This window comes from Sinocyclocheilus rhinocerous, unplaced genomic scaffold, assembly GCF_001515625.1.
Source record: "Sinocyclocheilus rhinocerous isolate Xijiao unplaced genomic scaffold, SAMN03320098_v1.1 scaffold2120, whole genome shotgun sequence".
Taxonomy (NCBI): Eukaryota; Metazoa; Chordata; class Actinopteri; order Cypriniformes; family Cyprinidae; genus Sinocyclocheilus; species Sinocyclocheilus rhinocerous.
In genome coordinates, this window is record NW_015630026.1 from 664,202 (window position 1) to 691,450 (window position 27,249).

Below are 27,249 nucleotides of genomic sequence, written 5' to 3' on the forward strand. Positions count from 1 at the left end.
ATATATTCCTGCAGTAGGGACAATAAAGCAGCTCTTGTATATTTCACATTCTCAGAGAAAACAGGCAGAGGCCGTTTGAACCAATCTGCATAACTTAATAGTGTAATTCCCTTTTTAAAAGAAAAACTGCAAGATCCTTATTCCAAGCATCGGACATGATGAAGCATTTAGAGATGCGGAGATTCGGGGTAAAATGCCCCAAACCCATTTAGACCACTGAGATTGTTGGACATTATCTGATTTGGTTGCTCGCTCTTGTTTAATTATGTCATGAGCCATTGTGTCGAAGCAACATCAGTCACATGTAAATGTGTGTCTAAGCATCTTAAGTGGGAGCGATGTAGCGTTCAAACAAACAATATCAATGGCTCTAATGCTCTGTGCTCATTTAGCGGTTCTTTGGGCTATATTTTTGACCTACTGAATATAAAGCAGCCAGGAAAGCTTATTCCAGTTCAATTATGGAAAGCAGAGAGAGAGAGTGAGAGAGAGAGATGGAGTGGCTCATTTGGAATCCTGCAGGGAACCAGTTGCTACGGTAACAGGGAAGGTAGCCAGCTCCGTTGGGAGATGTTGCCACAGCAACCAGCCTCAGTGGCCAAGTGATGCCGAAAGAGAGCACGAGGTAAAGAATAGGGGAAGGAGTGGCAAAAATACACGCAGAAGTGTTTGATGTGCGTAAGGAGATGGGGGGAGGGTGGGCTTGTGACGAGATAAGGTGAAAGAACTGATATAAAAAAAGCTTTAAATGTGTTATCGCACATGCCACAATTCAGGGGGAAGCTTAATTGGACCTCTTGGAAATTTCCACAACAAAGTGAACAAAGGTAAACGTGAAGAACGAGGAGGGGAAACCCAGTGTTTCTCTCCTCTGGGGAGAGCGAGATCATGCTAACGGAGACTTTGACAAGTTTTCTATAACCCTGCATGCATCACAGCTCAAAGCCAGCAAGAGCTCAGATTCCTCAGGTTCAGGTTTAAATGCATTGACTCTGGATTTGTAAATGAAAGCGAAGAGGTATATTGAGCTATTATAATGGGCTCTCAACAGCATGTATGTTGGTAAAGCTGTATTACTGAAAATACTAGAGCTGTAAAGACTGATGAAGTCTAAAAGTCAAGAGTCATATTGAAAATAGGGAATTTGGTTTTCACAAAATGAGATTGAATAGCATGGACTTTATACATTCTTGTTTCTTATGGATTTTGTTAATGTTTGTTCATTCCAATAGGAAATAAAACTTTCCTAAGAAAACCTTTTCTTGTTGATAGCAGTGAGATTAAAATGGAGAACCAATGTCTATTTTGCTCATGATTTTTGGATTTATAGTGGCATATGTTTTCAAGTAGGACTTGAATGTTCTTGAATCAACATCCTTGTTGGTCCAGGACAAAAACATTTCAATCCACCAATCAGAGATTAGCTTACATTAATTTGGTGATATTTTACAATAAGGTTCAATTTGGTTACATCGCATATTGCATTAGGTTGTCATGAACTATCAATGCAATTTTACAGTGTTTAATAATGTGAGTGAATATAATTTTTCACATACTCTGTTTTTCAAAGTCACAGTAAAAAGAGTAACAATGTGAAATATTATTCTAATTTAAAATAACTGGTTTCTATTTTAATATATTTTTTGAAAATGTAATTTATTACGTGATGTAAAGCTGAATTTTCAGCATCATTACTCCAGTCTTGTCACATGATCCTTCAGAAATCATTCTAAAATGCTGATTTGCTGCTCAAGAAACATTTCTTATTGTTATCAATGTTGAAAACAGTTGTGCTGCCTAATATTTTTGCGGAAACCGTGATTTTTCAGGATTTATTTGAAATGGAAATATTTTATAGCATTATATATGTCCTGACCAATTTAATGTGTCCTTGCTAAATAAAAGTATTCATTTCTTTCAAAAGTGTATATAAAACACAGCTTTAACCTTTCAATTTAATAATAATAAATTAACATTATTTATTGTATTATGCATGAACATGCACTAACAATGAACAATAGTATATTTAGAAATGAACATTCATCTAGATTAATAAATTCTGTAAATAATTTGGTCCATTCTTAATTCATGATACCTAATGCATACATACATATATATGTATGTAACTGAACCTTTAAACTCTCATTATATGTCAGCAGTTGTCTCAGTTGACTGTTTTCATCTCGGCTGTTTACAGTTGTATTTGCAATCTTGTGTTTGTCCATGTAGCTATTTTTTTAGGTTGAAGCCCTAACCTGAAATGATTCAGCCATATACATCTTCCATCCACAATCACTGCAGTGTTTTTTTTGCAGGTTTACACCTACTGCAGTCGGTCATCATCTGATCGATAACACACACATGTACCTCATGCAAAAGAGATCCAATGGGGACAGCAATGTGAAGGCAGCAACCTGCAGCTGACAAACCCAACAGATGTGCTAAGAGCAGTCGAAAAGTGAGCGAGAGAGTGAGGAAGAGATGAGAGCAGAGAAGAAACGAGGGCTTAATGAGGATGAACGTGACATGCAAATGTGCTTTTAAGAGAGAGCACAAAAGCTCAAGGAAAAAGGTCTGTGACTCCTGTATTAGCTGACTGCACAGAAACATTATTAGAGGCAGAAGCCTTTGAAAGACCAGTGGGGACCGTTTCAAATGTTGCGGGACTGTATTAATGTTACACACGGTCGGTTGCTGCAACAAAACAGCCTTGAAGAAAAATAGCTTGAATCACAATAAGCCCCCATGTGGATTGGATTGTCCTTATGTAGAGAGAAGAAACAGGGAACAGACATGCATGTTTTTCGTGTTTGCGTGTGGTGAGGTGTTGACATTTGCAGCCTCTTTACAGGTGCTTCTCTTTAGGAAAGCCTTAAGAGCAATTCCATAAACAAATTATCTTTATTTCCACATCTCCTACAATCCATGTGTGTGTTTTTTTTTTCTTCCCATTTTTCCTTTGGTAAAATCAATCCAGTTCAACATAATTCATAAATTTTAGATTAAGAATGTACTTTGAAGATTTTTCAAATAATCTCCTCCTTTTTTTGATTGGTCTCCAAGTTTTAAAAGAGGTACTAAGTATGCAGGTGTTTTCGTTTGGCTTTTGATGAGAAAAGCATGTTTTTATTTATTCATTTATTTACACATTTATGCATTTATTCATTTATTAATGCTTATATTTATGTGCGTGTTTATGCAAATATTTGTTTATTTATTTATATTTATTTATTTACTTTTCCCTCTAATCGTCCAATCCTAAGCATGGAATTCATCAGTAAAATTAAATATATATGTAAAATCAGTATGTATGTATGCATGCATAAATTTGCATACATGCATACATTTATTTCTGCAATTTATTTATTTTAATTAATTCATATTTATTTAAATTCATGCATTATATATATATATATATATATATACTGTATATGTGAGTGTGTGTGTGTGTGTGTGTGTGTGTGTGTATGTGTGTGTGTGTATGTACAGTATATATATATGAACTGGTTAGATTACTTACAAATTGTAATCCGTTAATTCAAATTACGTGACAAAAATAGTAGTTAGTAACGTAATCCATTACACATTTTAGGTAATGTAATCAGACTACTTTTTGATTACTTTTTGATTACTTTTGACCTAAGTTTACATTTAATATATAAACTGCTAAAAGTCAAATCCTTGATTTTATATACTTGGCTGCTCAAACGGAGCACTGTTTTAAAGTCCCAAAGGTCGTGGTGGTAATAGAAGTGACGCAAACCAAAAAAGGCAGATAGGAGGTAAATGTTTGATTTCACTGATGAATTCTGTGTTTAGGATTGAATTATTATTCGGAGGAATAAGAGATCAGGATATTCCCCCAGCGACAATGAAAGTAATTCACTTGATGACTGTTATTTGGGCTTTCGTTTAACAAGCTGAATTTGATAAATCGGTCTTTATACATACACATTAGCCTTGATATACGCACCTGCCTCGAAAGAAAGGGAAAAATATAATCTTTATCCTTTCAAATCCAATTCTCATGCCATTTGCTGATCTGCAATAACCCACAAAGAAAAGCAAGCGATTCCAAAGCAGGATTAGTGATTTCACAGTGGTTAGAACGCTGCGTCTTGCTGGCAAGCTTTCAGATGGCTTCAGATTTGCTCAGGCATAAGACACCGAACGAATGAAATGCATTAAATGAGTATAAGGAATAAATTGAAACATATGTGCAGTGGTGACAAGTGCCACGGACATCTCACGTCATGTTTCATTCTTTACATGCAAGGGCCAAGAAAATGACCTCACGACAGAAAGGTGATCGGTGATGTCAAGAGTAGTGTTATTGTGTAAATCCTTTGCAGTCATTGTCTGGAGAGATTATATCTTAGATTGGACTGGAATACACAAGACACAAAATGTTGTACCATGCAAATCCATTAAACCTTTTTATTTTGCACAATTAAATGTGATTGTGTGCCAAAACGTACAAGAAATGGGTTACATCAGCTCATTTTAAATAACCAAATAATAATTTTTTGAGAAAATAAGCTATTTTTAAATGAAGAACATCCTAGTATTGTAGTGACAAGTTTGTTGTGGGTAAACACCACTCACATTTGCTTTAGAAAATTTTAAATGTAGTTTTATTTTTGGCATTTAAAACACCTTTTTGACACATTAGAGGACTGAAAATAATAGGGATACAAGAACAAAATAGGAAATGTTGCAACTTGAATTTGAACATGCTTCAGCTACGGAGTACAGTAAGGAACAGACCACAGGTCTTTGCAGTCTGTGTTTTTTAAAGTCCTTTCTGAACACTATGAAATCGCATGCTGTACATTTCAAAGTATTTGCATTATACAGTCTGAATGGTGTGTGGTTGGTGGTGGACTACTGTGGTTTTAATATTGGTAATATTGGAAAATATTGTTGCTTTCTTTATGAAATAGTAATTGTTTGTCCTCAGTACAACAGTGACATGCTGTTTGTCATTCCTTTTGAGAAAAAGTGGGCGAAATAGAAAGTGCAAACAACTTCCTGTGTTTAAACTAAGAACAGCAGTGGTTTCTCTGCCCACTTCTCATGTGACGAAGTTCAGTGATTCATTTCGTCAAAATAAAAAGTGTGGGGAGGATGAGACATAAATGGAATATAATGATTATGTGTATTTTTTTATGATCTTTGGGTGTTGAATATGGTGTAAATAATACATATATTGTATGTATTTATCTATTTATCATAGTTTTTCATATATATTAATGTTTGTAAGAATATTGCATATAATTTTATTTTTCAAATGCAACATCAAGATTATATGTAAATAATTAATAATGAATTGTAATGGATATAATGTTCTAATGATAGAGGTTATTCCCATTGATCTATAACTCTTCCCATACAGTTTGTAATGCTAACGTGAATGATGCCTCAAATTATGCAGCAAGCAGCTTATTTATGAGAGGGGTGTTATTGCTTTTAGATTTGCTTTGCGGACCATAAAACAGTCAAAAAAATATTCCATAAACTTGCATTGAACTCGCAGCCACAGGCACCATAGGAACTGCATAGCACACTCTAAAAACCACTCGGAACATCATGACAGCTAGTTTTGCACAGGTTTTTTCTTTTGGAAATGTCAAAATCTAATTCTAACGGTCAGGTTTTCTGTCGTTTCGAGGTCATAAAGTCCTAGTTAAGATATCACACAGTTCCCACCAGAATCTTGCCTTTGTTCTGTGCTTTTTGGGCCACGCCAGACTTAGCTGCAGTTGTCGTACGAATGACGCTTGATTTGGTTTTTTGGGGGGGTTTTTTGAGAGAGAGAGAGAGCTAGCAGGACATTGTGTGTTCATCAGAAAGACCCCAAAAACAGGCCAAGAGCCGTCATCTATGAACCGTTCCTAAGGCTGAATAGAAGTAATTGAATTTAGAATATGAAAAAGCCTCTTTGTCTGTTAAAAAAAGATTGCTTGATGCCGTCCTTGATGTTCTCGCAATTAAGCTATAAAAAGGAAGCTGCCCACTTTCGAGGGGGAATGGACAAAAAAGCTTTAATGATGGCGAGGAACAGAACGGCGGGTGACAGCAACAAAGAAAAAACAGAGTTTGACAGGAGATTGTTGAAAGTGGAATGTTTAGTCGTACATCACTTTCTGAGTCAGACACATATATCAGTCCAGTACACTGCGGCAATGGCTCAATGCAGAAAAACAAGATTTTCCCTGCTGGTCCTGTAGATTGTTTGTATATTAGAAGCGTGCTCGGTTATTTAAGGTCTGGTGAATGTGTTTGTGTGGTTTGACAGTGACTCACCTCTCGCTGCTGGTGCCCATCTGGACTAATGTGGGTGTGTACTGTGTAGAAACCTCTCAGACCAGTAGGGCTATTCTCGTGGTTTAGCTCACAGGCTACGTGGGAGATCTCCGGCTATGCATCATGGCTTCTTCTTCACTAAACTGTGACACAGGACATGGACATTACGACTTTACGGCCCACAAATGCACAGTAATTCAATGAGTAAAGTAAACTTTTCGGTTATGACTACTTCATCTGCTTTATTTATTGTTATTGGTTTTTATTATCTAATAGCGGTACTTTTAAGGACTTGAAAAATTCTGTCGATAATTACTCACTCTCATGTAGTTCGAAGTCTGTATGACATTCTTTCTATCCGTAGAACACAAAAGAAGATTGTTTGAAAAATATCTCAAGGGGACTATTCAGTGAAAGTCACGTCAGTGGAGTCAAAACAGTTAAACATTCTTTAAAATATCTTCTTTTGTGTTCTGCAGAAGGAAGGATATAAAGTTTTGTTTTATTGTTGCTTTATATAACAATTGTTTGACTTTTTTTTTTTCCCGCCATTATACCGGCTAATACGTTGGCTTAGTTCACCCGAGCATGAAAATGGTCATCATTTGTTAAAGGGATAGTTCACCAAAAATTTAAATAACCCTATGATTTACTTACCCTCAAGCCATCCTAGGTGTATATGGCTTTCTTCTTTCAGAGGAATACAATCAGAGTTATATGTACAAAATGTCTTGGCTCTTCCAAGCTTTATAGTGGCAGTGAATGGGGGTCGAGATTTTGAAGCCCAAAAAAGTGCATCCATCCATCATAAAAAGTGCTCCACACGGCTCTGGGGGCTAATAAAGGCCTTCTGAAGTGAAGCAATACCTTTGTGTAAGAAAAATATCCATATTTAAAACTTTATAAACCGTAATCTCTCCTCTGCTAACCGTCGTATGCACGTTCATGGCGTTCCAGCGGATGACGTAGGATGTAGGCATAGCGTAAGCTCTGGTGAGGATATGCTATTTTCGCAAGAACCAAATTTTGTTTACAGCAAAAAAAAAAAAAAACAGTCTCCTCTTGGCTTATATCGAAATCCTCTGTCAATTCTCTTTACAAATCCTCATTTTGTACTTCTAATCTGTGACCAGTGTTTTGTTTTGCTCTCTCCACTGCACTTCCATGTTCATCACTTCTCACCTACGTTCTATGTCATACACTGGATGCCACTCTCTTGTGACAGTTATTGACGGTTTTCAATAAGCTTTTCCTTAAAGTGAATAACAGAAATGTACATTCTGCCATCATTTGCTGAACCTCGTGTAATTTCAAATGTGTACTACTTTCTTTCTTTTGTTGTTGTTTTCACCCCAGCATTCTTCAGAATACCAGAATAAAGAAATCCATACAGGTTTGCAACATAATGTAAATTTTTCCTTTAGTTTAGTTTATATGAGCTTAAGTCTTTACATGACTTTCAGTTGACATGCTGTTTGAAAGTACCACTATTATACAGGCTTAGAAGGGTTAGTTCACCCCAAATTAAAACTTCTGTTGTCATTTACGTACCTTCATGTCATTCCAAATATTGACTTTCTTTTTCTGTGGACATTTTAGGAATTGTTTCAGCGTTTTGTTTTGTCTATACAATGAAAGTCTTTTCGGCTCAGGCCCCAGCGTTCTTCAAAAATGTCTTCTTGTGTTTCAAAGAAGAAATAAAGTCAAACAGATTTGGAATGAAATGAGGGTGAGTAACTGATGACACATTTTAATTCTGGGGTGACTGATCTCTTTAAAATATGGATGTCTTGAATTCTTAATAGAGAAGTAAGTGCGAGCGCACCCTAGCGCATCCAAATGTGTATGGGTTTGGCTTCTCTAGTGTGTAAACCCCGTCCCAGAACAATCCCTGCAGGGGTCACCCATCATCTGCCATCTGCTCCTCATCAAGGCAGCTGGAGATCCAGCTCAACTAATCTGGACTGATGAGACCCTAAGCGGCGAGCGTCCAGCTGCCCTGTCAGTGCAGACACCACTGCCTTATAACCCATGCTTCACCCCAAGGCAAAACAAACAGATATGAGAATAAATTAAGTTGTGAAAAGATGTGGACCCTGGTGACCTACACAACTTGATCTCACTGGAAAATGTTATTATTTTACAAGATGACGATTTTGTGTGAGTTCGTACAATATGAATGATACAAATTTGTATGATACCACAAGGGTTAGTTCACTCTAACATGAAAATTCGGTTCATTTGTTAATAAGAATAGATCTATTGATCTGTTTACTGTGATTTTGTTTCTTCCATGTCATACAAAAACGTATCAGTCGTAATCATAACTTTCAAACCCCTTAACATAACAATCACTGGTACATAAGCTATGGAAACATTTTCTGCCACAGAAAAAAACAATAGTAATAAAGATAGCTGCAACGTTTTATTTTACATCTAACAATTCAGACTTTTCTTCTTGAGAGTTATATCTTGGTTAACATCTCTCATTTCTGAGTTTGAATCTTTCAATTCTAGCTTATCGTAGAATTGCGAGTTTATGTTTACAATTCGGACTTTTCTTCTCACAATTGCAAATTATATCTTAGTTATTAACATCTTGCAATTCTGAGTTTATATCTTGCGATTCTGTTTTTTTCTGCTATAGAAAAAAATCCAAAAGGTAATTGTGACTTATCTCGCAATTCTTTTCTGTGAGTTTTTTCTCACAATTTAGAGTTTATATATCACATTTCAGACTTTTTTTCTCCAAATTGCAAATGATATCTTAGTCAACATCTCACAACTCTGACTTAATATCTTGCAATTCAGTTTTTTACTGCCATAGAATAAAAAATGAAAAAAAGGTAATTGCGACTTTTCATCTCGCAATTCTGATTTTTTTTTGTAATGATTGTAAGAGATTACCGGTAAATCTCACATTTCAGTTTTTTTCTCCGAATTGCAAATTTTATCTTAGTTAACATCTCAGTTAACATCAACACAAGTTAACATCTTGCAATTTGGAATTCTCAGAATGGAGAGTTAGGCCTTGTTTAAACTAGTGCGTTTTCGTTTTAAAGGGGTCATATGATGCTATTTTAAAGATCATTATTTTTCCCCTGCATTTCAGAAACGATCTCCGACCACGCTACACAATGGAAAATGCATATCACATGACCATTCATGCAGGTACAACAATGAGCATGATGTTATTGTTTACATGGTCATCAAGGATATGCAGAGCTAATACGGAATTTAATTTTCCAACCAAAACGGGGTCTGCGACATTTTTGAAAGTCTCCATTTTCGAGGGTCGCAAATGGCGAAGTAGTGTAAACGACAGGCATAACCGTAGCAAAAGTTATTTGTTTTAAAACGAAAACGCACTAGTGTAAACGTAGCCTAGTTAACATCTTGCAATTCTGAGTTTAAATCTTTGCAATACTGATGGTTTTTTTCCGCAGAATTGTGAGTTTGTCACACAATTCGTACTTTTGTTCTCAGAATTTTGAGTTATATCTTAGTTAACATCTCACATTTATCAGTTAATATCTTGCAATTCGGACTTTTTTTTTTGCAGAATTGCGAGAAAAGTGTATAGTTGAGTTTTTATCTTTGCAATACTGACTTTTTTTCACAGAATTGCGAGTTTATGTCACACAATTTGGACCTTTCTTCTCAGAATTGTGAGTTATATCTTAGTTAACATCTCACAATTCTGAGTTTATATCTCATAACTCTATTTTTTTTTCAGAAGTGCCAGAAAAAAAGTCAGAATTGTGAGATATAAAGGCCATTTTAAAGGCCATTTACATGCTTCCATAGAAAGCAGATCATACAAATGAGAACATACAAATTCATACGAATTATGGACCAATTCGCCAAAACATAAAATAGTTCTGAATTGCCGTGTGATTATGCTGACCCAACAACTAAACCAGCATAAACCAGTTTGGAAATTGGCAAGGGATACTGAACTGTTTGCCCCCGTAACATCTCATTTCCTGCTGTGTTGTCCACCCTTCACACCAGCCAAGTGTGAGAATCGATGGCTCCACAGCTCGTTGCCTTTCGCTAACATTAATTACAGCGTGCAATTAGCATGGGGCATGCAATTAGCGTCAGAATCTAACAGTGGTTGTTGCTCCGAGACTGTCCAGCCTCTTTCATCAGGCTTCTCCACATCCAAGAGCAGGGTGGACCCAGCTGACTCTCTGCTCTCCTAATCAAGGGCTGGCAGGCAAATGAGGCTGAGCACTGAATAATTAATCAGCATGATTACAATGATGAATGCACCCAAATCTTGTAGAGGCTGTATTACTTAGGGTGGGGGGTGGACAAGGGAGAGCGACACGGACAGGAAGGAAGAGGGAGACAGATTGTGGAGGGTTGAGATCAGCAGAAAGCCAGAGAGAGAAAGGGTGGAGGGGGGCCGGAGAGCTGGCCAGCCACCCACTATTAGGGCCATCTGTCCTGCAGAAAGACATTTTTGTGTAAGCGCATGTGAGAGCTTTGCGCATGTTTGTTTCTATTTATTCCCCAAATTTGCAGCAAAAGCCCACTGTGCTGCTGAGCCAAAGGAAGAAGTGTTTCCAGGGACACTTCCTGACAAGCTAGAGCTTGTTGTGTAATATTCAGTTTTAAGAGTTGGCTGAACTCCTGGGACCTTCAGCAGCTGAGGGCTTTGTCACTTTTTTTTCACCTTTTGATTGATTTGTGTGTATAATTATATTTCCATGTTTTATAGCGATGAACCTTTGTCACTGTAGAAGCAGTATTTAATTTGTTGCGAATGAAAACTTAACATCCTAGATCACATTTAATTGTGTTCAATTTATATGTGTGTGTGTGTGCGTGTGTGTGCGTGTGTGTGTGTGTGTGTGCGTGCGTGTGTGTGAGTGTGTGTGAACTTTTTCAAAGTTGTAAATAAAACAACGATTTCTGAAAATACGATTTCAGTCTTTCTACTTCAAAATTTCATGTTTAATGTGTTAATACGTGTTACCGATTCTTTGTATTTATTTGTGAAATTGTTTCTACACCAGTGCCCTCAACAGACTTAACTTTGATCCCTCAGAACCTAATTTTCGTTTAGCATTCAATATGACGTGTACCTTGGCTGATATAGATGAACCACTGATGTTTTGTTCTACATTCGAGGTGTGGAGGGATCGTGATTCAGTAGTGCCACATTATTACGAGGAACATAAAAAAAAACCTGTGGCCCACTATTTTCAACTGACAGTCACATGTCTAAAATGACGCATGATGTATGGACTCATCCTACCACACACGGGTACAAATGGAGATGACTGCATCTCTAATGAACAGAGGATCCACACACACACACACAGTCACGCACACAATCCATACACTCCGTATTTACTGCAGGGTGGTCTGATGGATTAAAAGGAGGTTGACTTGTTAAAAGGTGACACATGATGAACTGGCGTCCTCTCTCTCTTCACTTACCCAGCAGCTAGCTACGATTGCATCATCGCCAGGCATGATGTCATCCTGCATCCACGACCAGGAACAACGACTGGTGTGGAATATTTAATCAGAAAGCAAGACACTGTTATTGAATGACCATATTTCATATGCTGCTGCAAACAGCTGGAACACAATCTCAGGGGAAGGTGGAATGAATATGGGGCGGTTTTATGTTTGTTTTAGGATGGTGGTCAATATACTTTGTTAATACACATTCCTGGTGTAATTTATTGGTGAATGTTATTCCAAAGAACAAAAATATTAAATTGGTAATCTTTTTAGGAAATGTTGAAGCTTTATTTTATTCTATTGAATATTCTGTTTTCCCTGTTATATGTCTGATTATGGAACTAAAAATGGTTGCAGATGCTGTTTTAAGCAGTCGGTAGATATGTTTACATTCAAAGTTGCAAATTTAACATTGTCGCAAAATTAGGATATCGCATAAAGCATTTGCAAATAAAGCACCGTTTTAATCCAACGAGTCAAAAAGAACAAAATCATCGCTTCCTGATAAACTGGCACTAAATACCACTAAGAAAAGCAGGAGGAGCCACTGAATATATAATAATTTCCATATCTAATAAATTACTTGCACCTCAGGACGAACAGCTAAGTCCCATGACTTTTTTGATGTACATTAAAGAATTAATTTGGCAAATGCGTTTCTGTGTCCCATTATTCGCATTAACTCTTTTTCATTTTTTTGTGAATTAAGGGACTTTTTTCCATCACTCTTTTGGGTGCGATACTTAAAAATATGCATAAAAAGATGAAGACATGATGAAAGCATAGCTAGAGATAAATTTGATGTAAGGAAGGATGTGCATTATTTAAAGCAGACTAAGAGGAATCAAATTGAAAAATTAAATTTAGTTACATGTTTGTTTGGCTTTTAACTAGTGCTGTCAAACAATGAATCACGATTAATCACATCCAAAATAAACGTTTTTGTTTACATATTATATATGTGTACTTTGTATATTTATTATGTATGTATAAATATACATACATACAGTATATATTTTTAAAATATGTACATGTATTTACATGTATATATTTATATTCATATAATTTATATTATATCAATATATATTTAATATATAAACAACATGTTTTTCTGAAATATATACATGCGTGTGTATTCATGTATACATAATAAATATACACAGTACACGCATATATATTATGTAAACAAAAACTTTTATTTTGGATGCGATTAATCGCGATTAATCGTTTGACAGCACTACTTTTAACACTTTAACATTCATAATATACACTACTCATAATACTCTGGGGTTGGTAAGGTTTTTTTTAAATCTTTTTGAAGGAAGTCTTATATTCTCATTAAGACTTATATGGCTTATATGCCTGTTTTTTTTTTATATAAAAAATAAATTATTACAATTTAAATAACTCTTTTCTATTTGAATATATTTTAAAATGCAATTTAGTCCTGTGATGCAAAGCTGAATTTTCAGCATCATTACTGCAGTGTTCAGTGTCACATGATGCTTCAGAAATCATTCTAATATACTGATTTGTGGCTGAAGAAACATTTCTTATGACACTTACTGTTGAAAACAGTTGTGTTGCTTAATATTTTTGTGGAAACCGTGACACTGATTCTTTTCAGGAGTCTTTGATGAATAAAAAGCTCAAAAGAACAGCTTTTATGAAATAGAAATCCTTTGTAACATCATAAATGTCTTTACTATCACTTTTAATCACCTTATTGCTAAATAAAAGTATTAATTTTCTTCAAGAAAATAAAAAAAGACGTACAAACCCCAAAAGTTTTAATAATAGTGTAGAGGTCTTTTTTTATGTCAAAGTAGTCTAACTAGTCAGTTCACACTCTTCATACTACGAAAAGTGTAGTCTGTGTGTAGTTTGTTTGGGTTAAAAGTCATTGGTTCCAAGTCTTGAGCCAAATCAAACACATTCGAGTGTACGTGTGTGGGTGTATGTCTGTCTGTGCTTGCCTTCCCTCCTCTATGTTGAACTCGCTCTGGATACACCCAGCTCTGACTGTCCAATTAAGGAGTTTGACTGGGCTCAGGCGAACCCTCGCTCTCTGCCTCAATGAGCTGTAGGGAACATACAGCTTGCTGCACTTCACTTTGACGTGAAGGAAAATCAATCACGACATAACCCTCCAAAAACAAGTACACACGCTGTTTTGAACGGCGCGAGCTGTGCGCGCATGGCCTTTTGCGCGATAAAATCTTGAGTTTCCATTGTGCAGATGGAGAGGGAGTAGCAGTGAATGAGAGCAAATCCGTTTTAAATGGACCGGTGTTGTTTGTGAATGTAGTCACGGCCGTTTAACAGGGTTTAATCGGTGACTGCTGAATGTTAGCGTTCAAGAGCGAACAGCAATCAAATGGAGCTTTTCAATAGCATTACAATGGAGCTTGTGACTTGCATTATGAGTCAAATATCATTTTCTGTTTTTAAAGGTAATGGATAATATGCTTTTGAACTGAACTTAATGGAATGGATCAGAACGTAATCTAATTACATTTGCGTGATGCCGTGGTCGATTAAAATGAAACAATGACTGAATCTGCATCAATGGGATTTTCTTTTTAACAAGACTTTGCATGAAATGCTGCAGTTTCCACTGCGAGCGGCATGTGAATGCTATTTTACCATACTGCAAAATGTTTTCTTTACTCCCGGAAAGCATTTAAATACATCTTTTGATGTTTTTTCATTATTATCTTTTGCTAATTTCCCCGTTTGCCTCAGAGCAAAAATTAAACCCGATCCCATATCCCTGCTTTTTGTATCTAATAATGCCGTGTTGTTGGTGCTGTCTGCAGGGGAATCTGCTATTAGATGGTGTTTACATGCATCATTTGGTTAACTGCAGTTGAATCTCCTCAAGCAGAGAACTTAAAGCAATAGTTCACCCAAAAATGACAGTTATTTACTCCAGCCTTGTGTTTTTCCAAACCCACATCCGTGTGATTTTCTTTCTTTCTTATATGGAACACAAAAGGTTTTAAGAATCTGCTAGCCTCTTTTGTCTAAAATGAAAGTGGGTCTGGGGCTGTCAAGCTTCAAAGTAGTTTTTTTTAAAATTATTATTCATGTGCTATATTATGAATCTTCTGAAATCATACAATACATTTGCATGAGAAAAAGACTATTTAACGCAGCACTATGTAACTTTTTCTGTGTTCAAAATTTGCAAAATGTATATAATGAGCGAGTACATCATGAATTCATCTTCCAAACCGCGTTTTTGTCTTATTCCAAATCACTACGGTACACTTATAATAAGTACTTATATTTGGACTATTGTAGCCTGGTCGGGTCGTCACCGCTGCGGAGTAACACATACCTGCGTGAATCGCCAGAGACATAAACTTAGAGAAGTAGCTCCGGTTGGAATGTTCTTCCGCGGGATGTGTGCAGTTCTGTTTATTAACCGCTAAGAAAGGAAAACTTGAAATCTCATCATATGACTCCTTTAAGTAATCAGTAATTGAAAATCAGCCCTGTACCTCTTAGTGGTAAATAGTAATGTCTGCATTATGAATAAATGTTTTTGGTTTTTGCTCTCATCATTTGAGGAACTGATTGAGCCAGTTCACAAAACTGGTGTGGAAAATTCGTTCACAAATTTGATTTAATGATCCAGTTGCAGTGGTTTTTAAGATTTTGAATAGGTCAAAGGTTTGGGGTCTGTAAAATATTTATTTATTTATTCATTTATTTGAAAGAAGTACCTTATGCTCACCAAAGCTACATTTTTCCCCATCAAAAATACAGTAAAATCAGTAATACTGTGAAATATTATTCCATTTTAATTTATTTTATTTTATTTCATTTTAAAATAGAATTTCTTATCAGTGTTAAAAACAGAGGTGATGCTTGATATCTTTGTGGAAACCATAATTCATTTTTTCAGGGTTTTTGGATGAATAGAAACAAAGTTCAACAAAACAGCATTTATTTGAAATAAAAATATTTTGTAACATTATAAATGTGTTTACTTTCCCTTTTGATCAATTTAATGGATTCTTGCTGAGTAAAAGTTTTAATTTCCTTACTACTAAATAAATAAATAATTATTAAATATGTAACGAATCAGTTCATGGGAAATATGAATAATTAATCACTGTTTTACAAAGAAGCTGGTAGTTCATACAGGTTTCTAAAAACATGGGTGTGATTTAATGGCGACGGAATTTTCATTTTTAGGTGAACTATCCCTTTAAGCATAATCCTTCTTCAACCTGGCGAGTGCTTCAAGACTGATGGCATCTGTCATCAACAAGCAAGATAAAAGGCTGCGTCTTAAATACCTTGTAGTGAATGAGAGCATGCGTTCATCTCTGTCATCCCCAATACAATAACGCTTGCGGATGCTTCTTTTATCTGAGGGAAAGAGTTGCTGCTTAGTGCATTTTTCTGCTTTGGATGGAGGACGTCAAGCATTGTGTAACCCGGCTCAGATTTTAGCAGACTGCTAGAATTAATCGTATGATGCACATCATGGAGTCATGCGTATCTGCTGTTCCCAGAATGCGATCTGGCCTAAGCCTGAAAGACTTGGCATATAACAAGCCTCCTGTTTGTATGCTAGTGTGTGTGTGTGTGTGTGTGTGTGTGTGCATGTTTTAGATCAGACCTTGGGGCTCCTGATGCACTGATATCGATTGAAGGAGCAGGATTGTACAAAAGCTCTGGGTATTGATCTTCACCGTGTGTGTTTCTGAGTGTGTGTTTGTGCCATGTGTGCATATGGAACTAAGAGCTGGAGAGCGTGCAGACAGGTTATCTTCTCAAATGTCCGGAAGTCTCCTATGTGGCTATGACCTTCCTCAAATTAAAAAAAAAAATTATCTCATCCCATTATCTGAGCAGAGTTTCAGGAGATAGAGGTGCCGGTCCCGTACCATGCCTGGGTTCATCCTGTTTTAAACCACATCAGAGGTCCTAAAGAAAACTCTAACCATCTTGGCAGATAGAAATCAGTCCTAATTCCTCCAGGCATTGCTGTAATCCAGTGTGTGAGGTTTGCTGTAGATGCATGTGTTGTATGTCAGGGTATGTAAAATTGTGTGTGTTTCAGGTCAGTGTAATGTAATCAAACAGCTACACAGAATCTACACAAATATTTAAAGGTGCAGTAGGAGATCTTGGAAAATGCTAACTTTAGCCTGATAGCACTGAAAGCGAACATCCCACCCTCCCTGCAATCGCCGTCCAAAGCCACGCCCCCCGAACGCATATACGCACACAGACCAGAATACCAGAGACAGCATTACTACAATAGGCTACATCAGCGGTTCCTAATTCCAGCTCATGTTCCGAAGTGAAGTAAACTTCAACGGATTTCTCCCGCTCAGGGAGTAGGGAGCAATGAACACTGTGTAGGGATCATATCGATCGGAACACAGTTCATGCACGTAGCTCACTTCTAACGAGCTGGTTATCTGAATCGGGTGTGTTAACTAAGCCAGACAGGCAAAATATGAAGAGTGCGGGGGCGTGAGGACTGGAATTGGGAACCGCTGGGCTACATCATGTGTCATTCACCGGTGAGAAAACTTTAAAAATACTACAATACCAGGAAGGAAGATCGATATATTATATATATTGTACTGCAAGAAAAATATTGTACTGTCGAAATTGGAAAAAAATATTATAATAAAATGGCTTCCAATATTACACATTTTGTAATATTTCATATTATTTTTTGAGGAAAATATTTTTTTTCTCTGTAATCTGTGCTGAAACAGTGAAAAGTGTACTGATTCAGTTGAGTCAACGGAAAATCTGTTTTACTCAAAAATAAGAGCGACACCAGCAGATGTTCACTTGAGAACCGTTTCATGAGTAATCGACAGCTGAAATTCAGCGATGACTAAGTGCAAGGTCATGACACCAGGGTTCAATCTGAGCGTTTAACACACGTGTGTGTGTGTGTGTGTGTGTGTGTGTGTTGCGCAGAGGTATGCTAATACATACGTTGACAGGCAGGTATAGGAAAGCCAATTAAAACGCTCGGACCGAGCGTTTTGATTGGACGAACATTTCTTGGTAATTGTATTTTGAAATAATTTTGAATAAGCTTCTTTCAGTTTACCAGTAAGTATAGTAATCTCAGCTGACACCAAGAATAAAATACATTAATTTAGAAATATTAAATATATGTATTTATGTATAAAATCTTTGCCCAAAAATATGTTTTATGTTGTTGTTTTGTATATTTTAGCTAAAGTTGGAGTAATATGTAATTTTTAGTATTATTTTTATATATATATATATATATCCCCTCTTCTTCCCTGTGGGCATCTCCGCTCTAATTGGTTGCCTGAGTGCTGTGTGTCTGTCATTCGCTCTGTCGCTGAAGATTAAAGTACGCCGGGTTTCCAGTCTTTGCCAGGGTTGCCAGATTGGTGCCCTCGCTTGGCATGCCATTGAAACGCGGCGAGCTTTGGAGTGTAAAAAAACTCTGACAGGCTTTAAAAGTTGTTTTTTTTGCTTTGATTGCGTCTTTCCGCCCACAAGTAAGAAGCATTGCAACCTCGCAGCATCACTCCCCCTCAGAGTCCACGCACTGACGCAGACGGGATCTGTGTTATAATCACGTGTTACAGTGTGTTCTTCATCATTAGTCATTATTACAGTTCGATTAGGATCATTCTTGGCCACAGAATAGAACTGATCAAAATGACTAGTTCTGTGATGAAAAGAAAATTATTTTTGCTTGACTTGAATTCTTCAATGGTTTGATGATTTGTTTTTAATCAAAATGCATTTAGTTTTGATGAAAAAATTAAGTTATTGTAACCTGACACAAACAATGGAATACTTTAAATTAGATTTAATTTAAAATTGTAAAAATATTAAATAAATGTAATTTATTTATAAATAAAAATATGTTAGAAATATATTTAAAAATATGTATATGATAGTATACACAGTTTAATTATCATTCAATAATATATTTTAAGATTTTATAAGATATTTTGATATTATAATTATAATTTATAATGATAATAATATTACAAATATATATTAATATATAATTATATAATTCTAATTTAATATTATTTTATATTATAAGATTTTAATATTGCACAATATATATTACAAATATATGTATTTGTATATATGAAAGTACATATAGTTTAATTCAGTTTAATTTAATATTATATTTTATTATTTAAATGTCTATTTATTTATTAATATTTAAATTATATTGTAAGATTTTAAATGTGCTTAATATACACACACACACACACACATATTATTATTATTATTATTATTATACTGTCTGACACTTTTAAACAATCACTCATGTAAATTGCTGCCTCTCTTTAATTCAATGTCTGTACCCTGATACAAATTTGACTCTAATTTGTCAGATTAGATGTAATCCAGGATAAATCACTCCAGCGCAGACAAACCCCAGATTAATGATGCTTTGAAAGGCGCAGTAATTTTCTCTTCTGAAAAGCAGTCCTGTCAGTGACGATTCTTGCACATGTTGATTTTATTTTGTTGCCCCAACATTATTTTTCATTGTTTATTTTAAATTCTTTTCATAAATCATGTTTTAAAAGCATTTTTATTTTGTTGTTTTTATGCCATTTGTTTTAAGCAACATTTATGCAGTCACTATACATTTCTTCATATTTCAACATTTCTGAATTTAGTATGATCTCAGCTGTGTATCTCATTTGATTTCATTTGCTTTGGGATTATTTATGTACATAACAACAGGCTTTTTTATATTTCCTAAGAGGCTTTGGATTCAATTATCTGCTACATACATAAATATATATGTATATGTGGATCTTGTCTCTGCAGAGGACAAGTGGTACACATACTGTATATTATACAAACACAGGAATATCTCATTTTTTCTCATTGCAGAGAACCGATTAGTGTGCCGGCTGCTGGTGAAATGGGTAGATAACCAGATGAAATGAAGCCTCTCCCCTGATTAGACTCTCTCTTCTCGCCTGATCCCTTGTTTCCTGCTCTGTGTTGATGTACTCAAATGACCTAGTGGTCAATGAGCTTGTATTAACATCTTGACTCTAGCACGGGGCTACTGTTTGCTCTGCATGTGTGACGGTCCCCGGGGCCCTTCCTCCAGGAGCACTGAACACATTTCAGATCAATACCTACATCCTTTGCCAAAGAGACAGAGAGGAAGTGAATGAACTAGAAACTGAGTGATGTGAGAGAGAAGGCCAGACTAGGACGAATCAGGAACTGAGGGTGTGTTCTCAATGGCGTACTCTTACTTTACTCGTAGTTTACTATAGTAGGCTCACCGTATCCCATAATACTATGCACTTTCCAGTTTCAATATGAAGAATGATCCAGTTTATTATGTAACTTTATTTTGCATGTTTTTTATTCTATAATAGTATTGATTTTTAGTATTTTATTTATTAATAATACTTATTTTTTAAATACTATTTTGTTTAAAGATGTTTATTTTTAGTATTTTATTTGTTAATATTTATTTATCTGTGTTGTTATATTTATAAATAGTATGTATTTTTCAGAATTGTATTTATTTATTTTATTTGTTTGTTATTTATTTATACTATTCTATTTATGAATAGTATTTATTTTTAGTATTTTACTTATTAAATTGTATAAATGCTCATTTATTAATAGTACGTATATTTTAGTATTTTATTTATTAATAATGTTTATTAATCAATACTATTTTATTTACAAATAGTATTACATTTTAGTATTTTGTGTATTAATATTTATGCATGTATGAATACTATTTTATTTAGGAATAATATTTTTAGTTTTTTAATTATTAATATTTATTTTCTTATTTATCAATACTTATTTATAGCATTTATTTTTAGTATGAATTTGTTAATATTTATTTATGTGTCAATACTATTTTATTTACTAATACTATTTACTTACTATTTATTTATTTATTTATCAATACTATTTTATTTATGAATAGTATTTATTTTTTTAGTTTCTTATTTATTAATATTTATTTACTTATTTATCAATACTATTTAATTTATTGATAGTATGTATTTTTGTACTTTATTTATTATTATTTATTTATGCATAAATACTATTTTATTTATAAATAGTATTATTTGTAGTATTTTATTTACTAATATATATATATATATTATTTTTATTTTTTTTATAAAATGTATTCTTTTAAATGCTGTTTACATATGCTGTCCAGTGTGCAGAAGTTTCCATTCCCAAAACAGCCTGAGATAATCAAGAAGGGGTTGTGGAAAGGGCACTACATAGAAAGCATTAATACCCTAGAAACATATTCACAGAGAAAAATGACACTTTATTTTGATGAAAAATGACAATTATAAAACTGAGCCTCTTCTACCTTTTAAAGATAATAGTTCACCTTTACCCTTTTGAATTCATTAACATTTTCATTTTTCGGTGAGCAGACGTATTTGTGATAAAAGCTATTTCTGCGAGCATCTGCGGCTGAGTGTACTGTCTTTGTCTGTCCTCCAGTTACACGCAGGTTTGATGGGAGATGGATAAGCTGCATTTAAGGTTATCAGCGAGTCTGGCCTGCCGGCTCAATTTGAAATTCAATAATGAGCCTCCATGTTATATTTCCTCCTCACTGTCAGGCCAGTGATAACAACTGTACTCACCCTTCTTCCCTCTCTGCTCGTCCTGTCCTTTCCACTTCCCTATAGTTCTGAGTTTTTGCTGGCCTCAAATATTTCTTATCTCTCTGTGGTTTGCAGTAATAACAGGCAGCCAGGCTTAACATATTTTTATCAGGAATGTAGGCCACTCCAAACTTCGAAACAATTCAAGTTCTTTCACTTTCTCAATGCTACACAAGATATGAAGTTTGCGTGTCTTCTCTAAGAGAATCTTCTGTTTACAAAACAAGTTGTATACATCGTCCTCTTAAATATGTTTACTATATTGTTATATATTTTAATAAATTGGCACTTGAGGCTAGCACATATTCTTGCTTTGCTTATAGTCACAAGTCTAGTTCCATAAGAAAGCACCTGCCTAGAACATGTATGTACAGCAAATAATGCTTTAATGTTGAATTGAGGGTCATTCTGACTTGGAATCAGCATTATAAGCCCAAATCTCCCTCTCTTTCTCAGGCTCTGGCCATGACGGAGGTGAATGGACCCGTTAGTCCTCATGTGGCAGAACCTCAGATTGCCATGTTTTGTGGTCGTCAGCTTCTACACATGAACACTGAGAGTGGACAGTGGGAACCAGATCCTCAGGGGCGACAGGGATGCTTCACCCAGCCCAGCAAGATCCTGTTATACTGCCAGGAGGTGATATTCTATTCTATTCTATTCTATTCTATTCTAGTGTGTGTGTGTTTTGTGCTCTGTTCTCATCTATTTGTTTTGGTTTGTGTTTTTTTGTTGTTGTTGTTATTTTGTTTGTTTTTACTCTGTTCTTGGCTGTTTGGTTTGAGTCTTGTGATTTTTTTTTTGTTTTTTTTTTTGTTCTAGTCTAGTTCTAGTTATTTTGTTTGAAACTTTATTTTTTGTTTTGAACTCTCTTCTATTTTATTTTAGTCTAGTCTTTTCTATTCCATTGATACATTCTGTTCCATTTGTTTTCTTTTTTTTTTTTTTTTTTTGTTTTTTTTTTTTTTTTTTTTTTTTTTTTTTTTCTTTTTTTTTTTGGTTTTTTTTTCAGTTTTTTTTTTTTCTTTTTTTTTTTTTTTTTTCCTATATAATTTTTTTGAGATAGAAATCTTTTGTAACATTACAAAACATCTTTAGTGTCACTTTTGATCAATTTAATGTGTCTTTGCTGAAATAAATTCTGAACTAATTTCTTTAAACACACACACACACACAGCCTATATATTATTATATTATTATTATATAGTTTAGTTTGTTTTTGTGCTATTCTTTCCTATTTTATTTGAGCTTTATTTACAGTATTTTGTTTTGCATTCTATTAGTTTTTATTCCATTTTAGTCTAGTCTTTTCTCTTCCATTGGTATGTTCTATTCCATTTGTTTTTTTTAGTTTTAGTTTAGTTTTGTTTTTATTCTATTGTTGCCTATTTATTTTGTTTTAAGCTTTATTTACAGTATTTTGTTTTGCATTCTATTCTATTATTTTTCATTGCATTTTAGTCTAGTCTTTTCAATTCCATTGCAATATTCTATTCTGTTTTTTTTGTGTGCTCTATTCTCTATTTATTTATTTTGTTTCTGGGCTTTATTTACCATATTTTAGTCTAATCTTTTGTACTCCATTGTTACATTCTGTTCTATTTGTTTTAGTTTTGTTGGTTTTGTTTGTTTGTTTGAGCTCTAGTCTCTATTTAGAAAGTTTTTTGCTCTATCCTATTCTAGTCAAGTCTTTTCTATTCCATTGTTACATTCTGTTTAATTTCTTTTCATTTTTGTTTGTTGTTTGGGTTTTGTACTTGCCTATTCATTTTGTTTTAAACTTTATTCACTTTATTCTATTCAATTTTAGTATAGTTTTTTTATTTGTTTGATTTTTGTTTTATGTTTGTTTTGATTCTATTCTATTTGCTTTGTGGTTCTGTTTTATTCTGTTGCTATATTCCAGTGTTCTTTTCTATTTTATTTGACTCATTGTATTTTGTTCTCTTCTACTTTTATTTTATTCTTTTTGACTCATGTAATTAATTTCAGTCAAGCACTAAACATCAAACTCAGCGCACCTACATTAGCATGCGCGCTGATTGGTTTAATTACTATGTGGACAAGCATCCGCAGACAATCTCCACTCAAGCCTGTAGTGTTGAATATACATTTTTATGAGTTTTATTAAGAAAATAAATATTTTTTTAAATATCTGTATCAGATTCAGCCTCTCATTAGAAGATATAGTCCCTAATAAACAAATAAAATGAGTGTTGAGCATCTATTTTATTGTATCGTGTATGTACTGTATATTTTAGGACAGAATATTGGAAGACAAGTAAACAATAGTGTTAAATATTAATTGTTATGAAGTGTATTATTATTACAAGTTGCTAATTTTTATATCTGTGTGACTGACTTTGACTTGTCAAATCTCTATATATAAAAATATATAGCGAAACATCAAACCTAATGTGACAATACACTCATGCATATTCCTGAATATACGTACATATTTCTATCCATTTTCCCTCTTTTCCTTTTCTCCCTCCCATCTGTAAATAAATAAATCCTAATGTACAGATGACTCAGTATGACTCAGTGCCCCTGCAAACATGTTTTGAAGGTGAGGTGTAATTGCTTTGGAAATTCGGGAATAATACGCAATGAGTTTTCTGACGCCCCCTAGCGCCAAATACATACATTAATTTCATATTCCTTTATTAACTCTAAAGTGCTGCAGTCTCAGCCGGCAAGATTGACTCAGCGACTCCCTCTTGTGGTCAAACGAGAGGTTTCCCATTAAAAAGTAATTAACTATCGGCTAAAAAAAGCATCCATTATGTATTTATCTGGCTTGTTATTATTAGCATGCGCGCTGATTGGTTTAATTACTATGTGGACAAGCATCCGCAGACAATCTCCACTCAAGCATTTTCTCAAGGTGAACGCCGAGGGCAGCCTGCTCTAATATTAGCATTGTAAAACAAGAGTAAAACGCCGTTTACGTGCATACAAAGGGAACTCGATGCAAATCTCTCTCTAACTCTCGCCGTATTAAGTGTGCAGGATAATGGCCATATTCTTCACCATCAATCAGCGGTGGAGATTTATGGTCTCCGTACACCCCGGGCTCGAACGTATTGTGCGGCTAATATGACTGTATGCTCTGCTTCCAAAGAGGATTGCAAGTTTTTCATTCCCTGTTGTCTCATCTAGAGGAATTAGGGATGAGCAATGATGCCTGGTTGTTTTCCTCTGTTTTTCATCAGTGCTTCCCAATACAATACAATGTTCCTTCAGGATATCAACATTGCAAAATAACATTTCCCTACATCCCTGTAGAGTTGTAACGTTGTACAATGCCAATTTCCATTGCATTCCTTATGGATAATGAGAGTGAAAAATGCCATGCTTTCCTGCATTCTTCTGGTCATTCAATATGACTCCATTGCCAAGTACAGCAATGCATCTCGCCAAATATGATTGCGCACATTTCATGGCTGAAATCAGTCTAAGCCTGTATTATTGCATGACAGCAATTCTGAAAATTGAGATGTCAGTCTGAAAAAAAAAAAGCGTGTTTTTGTCTGTCTGTGCTCTATAAGTGCCAGCAATGTCTGTTCAACCTTGTCTGAATCAACACACTGTCCGTACCGCCGCAGTATAAAATCACCTCGTTGTGCGCTAATCTGGTCTCAACCAGTCAACCAGTCATTCTGCCTAATGGCTTTTAAAAGCATTATTGTGCCTGCATTCTAGCCTGGCACGAAGTGGCATATACTAGCTGGCACGAGTGACATCAAAATTGAATGAAGAGGCCAAAGAATATGTCATTCTTCTGGCTGGATGAGGTTTAGACTATAGCAGGCGGTCTGCCAGTGGACTGCGGCCTCATTGCCAGAGCTTGTTTTAGAACATAATAATCCCTTCCCATATGTCTGTAAGATTACACTCTCACTCGCTTCAGCCCAGTGCGAATTGATTTGATGCATGCATGCACCCAGAACAATACTCTTTTTTTTTTTAAAGAATATTTGTGTATTCCTCATGATGTTAATTTGAACAATATGTCATAGTTAAGCCGGAATGGACTCAAGGTTGTCCTGTGTTGTGATTATATTTAAAGGATGTTGAAATGCAGCAAAGTGTGTGCAACTCCATCACTTTATTCACAATTTAGTGTTATCCTAAATATAAAAATATTAAAGAGACAAATTAATTTGTTTTATTAATTTATTAATAAATGTGTCTTTCCTTTCACTAGCAGATATAGTCCCTGATAATAAAATAAAATAAAATGTTGTTATGAATAACAACAGTGTTGTTCAGTGGATGTTGAGTGTCTGTTTTAATATATTGTATATTAAGTCAGAATATTACAAGAAAAAGTGTTGAATGTTAATTTGCATGAATGTTATTGATAAAATTAGTTTTTTTATCTGTATCAAATTCATCCTTCCATTAGAAGATATAGTCCCTAATAAACAAATAATAATAATAATAAAAAAATAAAATAATAATAAAATTGAAAAAGAAAAGAAAATGAAATAAAAAAGAAAATGTTTTTATGAATATTAACAATGCTATTCAGTGGATGTTGAGCATCTGTTTTAATATATTGTATATATAATATAAGACAGAATAATGATATTGATATTGATATTTTTTTTTTTATCTGTATCAAATTCATCCTTCCACTAGAATATATAGTCCCTAATAAACAAATAATGAATAAAATAAAAAAAAATTATATATATATATAATTTGGACTGCGGCCTATAATATTATATATTTATATATATATATATATATATATATATATAATTTCTGTATGGTTTTTATATTAATATAAAATATATATATTAATATTTTCATCTAATATTCAGAATTTAGTTTAGTTTAGCTTAATTAACGAAAACGATTTTAATAGATTTAAGTGTAGTTAACAATAACAACACTGCACAAATTTTTCCTTTTCTCCCTCCCATCTGTAAATAAATAAATCCTAATGGACAGATGACTCAGTATGACTCAGTGCCCCTGCAAACATGTTTTGAAGGTGAGGTGTAATTGCTTTGGAAATTCGGGAATAATACGCAATGAGTTTTCTGACGCCCCCTAGCGCCAAATACAGAAATTAATTTCATATTCCTTTATTAACTCTAAAGTGCTGCAGTCTCAGCCGGCAAGATTGACTCAGCGACTCCCTCTTGTGGTCAAACGAGAGGTTTCCCATTAAAAAGTAATTAACTATCGGCTAAAAAAAGCATCCATTATGTATTTATCTGGCTTGTTATTAATTGCATGTGTGGTTTAGCTATATGGTCATATTAAAAGACTCCCATGTGCAGCTACATTTTCAAAAACAAGAATAGTTCACTGTGCAATATCCTGGAGTGCCAATTTTTTTTTTTGTCCCGTTCCTTCTCATCCCCTTTGTGTTTTTTTTCTGTTCTCTGCATGATAAACGGATTATTCCCCTGTCCTTTTTCCAGCTGTTGTGATCCTGACTCCTGTCCCTGCTCTTTCCTCATGTGTGTTTGTGTCTGTCACTCTCACTGTATGTCAGATGTATCCAGGACTGCAGATGTCCCATGTGGAAGAGGCCTCATCTCCAGCGACTATCCCGGGCTGGTGTAAGAAGGGCTGGGGTCACTGTCAGACCCGCTCCTTCATCGTCGTGCCCTACCGTTGTCTGGGTGAGTCAAAAACAGATTATAATACAGATAGCCAGTGTTCGAACTATACCGTGGACTTTGGGGGAGCCCACTTGTTTTTTTTTTTTAACGGGGGGGGGGGGCTGTTAACTTAACTTAACTTAACTTAACTTAACTGTTATGTA

General features: G+C 34.8%; 1 protein-coding gene across 2 annotated transcripts in view; it reads left to right on the forward strand.

Moving 5' to 3' along the window:
- LOC107739777 (amyloid-like protein 1) overlaps positions 1–27,249 on the forward strand; it is a 77,300-nt gene that overhangs the window by 31,165 nt on the left and 18,886 nt on the right. Inside the window, exons 2-4 of one of the 2 annotated variants that reach the window (XM_016551981.1) lie at positions 21,918–22,100; positions 23,861–23,878; positions 26,977–27,106. In XM_016551981.1, the coding sequence (XP_016407467.1) occupies positions 21,918–22,100; positions 23,861–23,878; positions 26,977–27,106 (331 nt within the window). The remainder of the gene's footprint in view (positions 1–21,917; positions 22,101–23,860; positions 23,879–26,976; positions 27,107–27,249) is intronic. The other variant, XM_016551982.1, reaches the window with a different exon arrangement.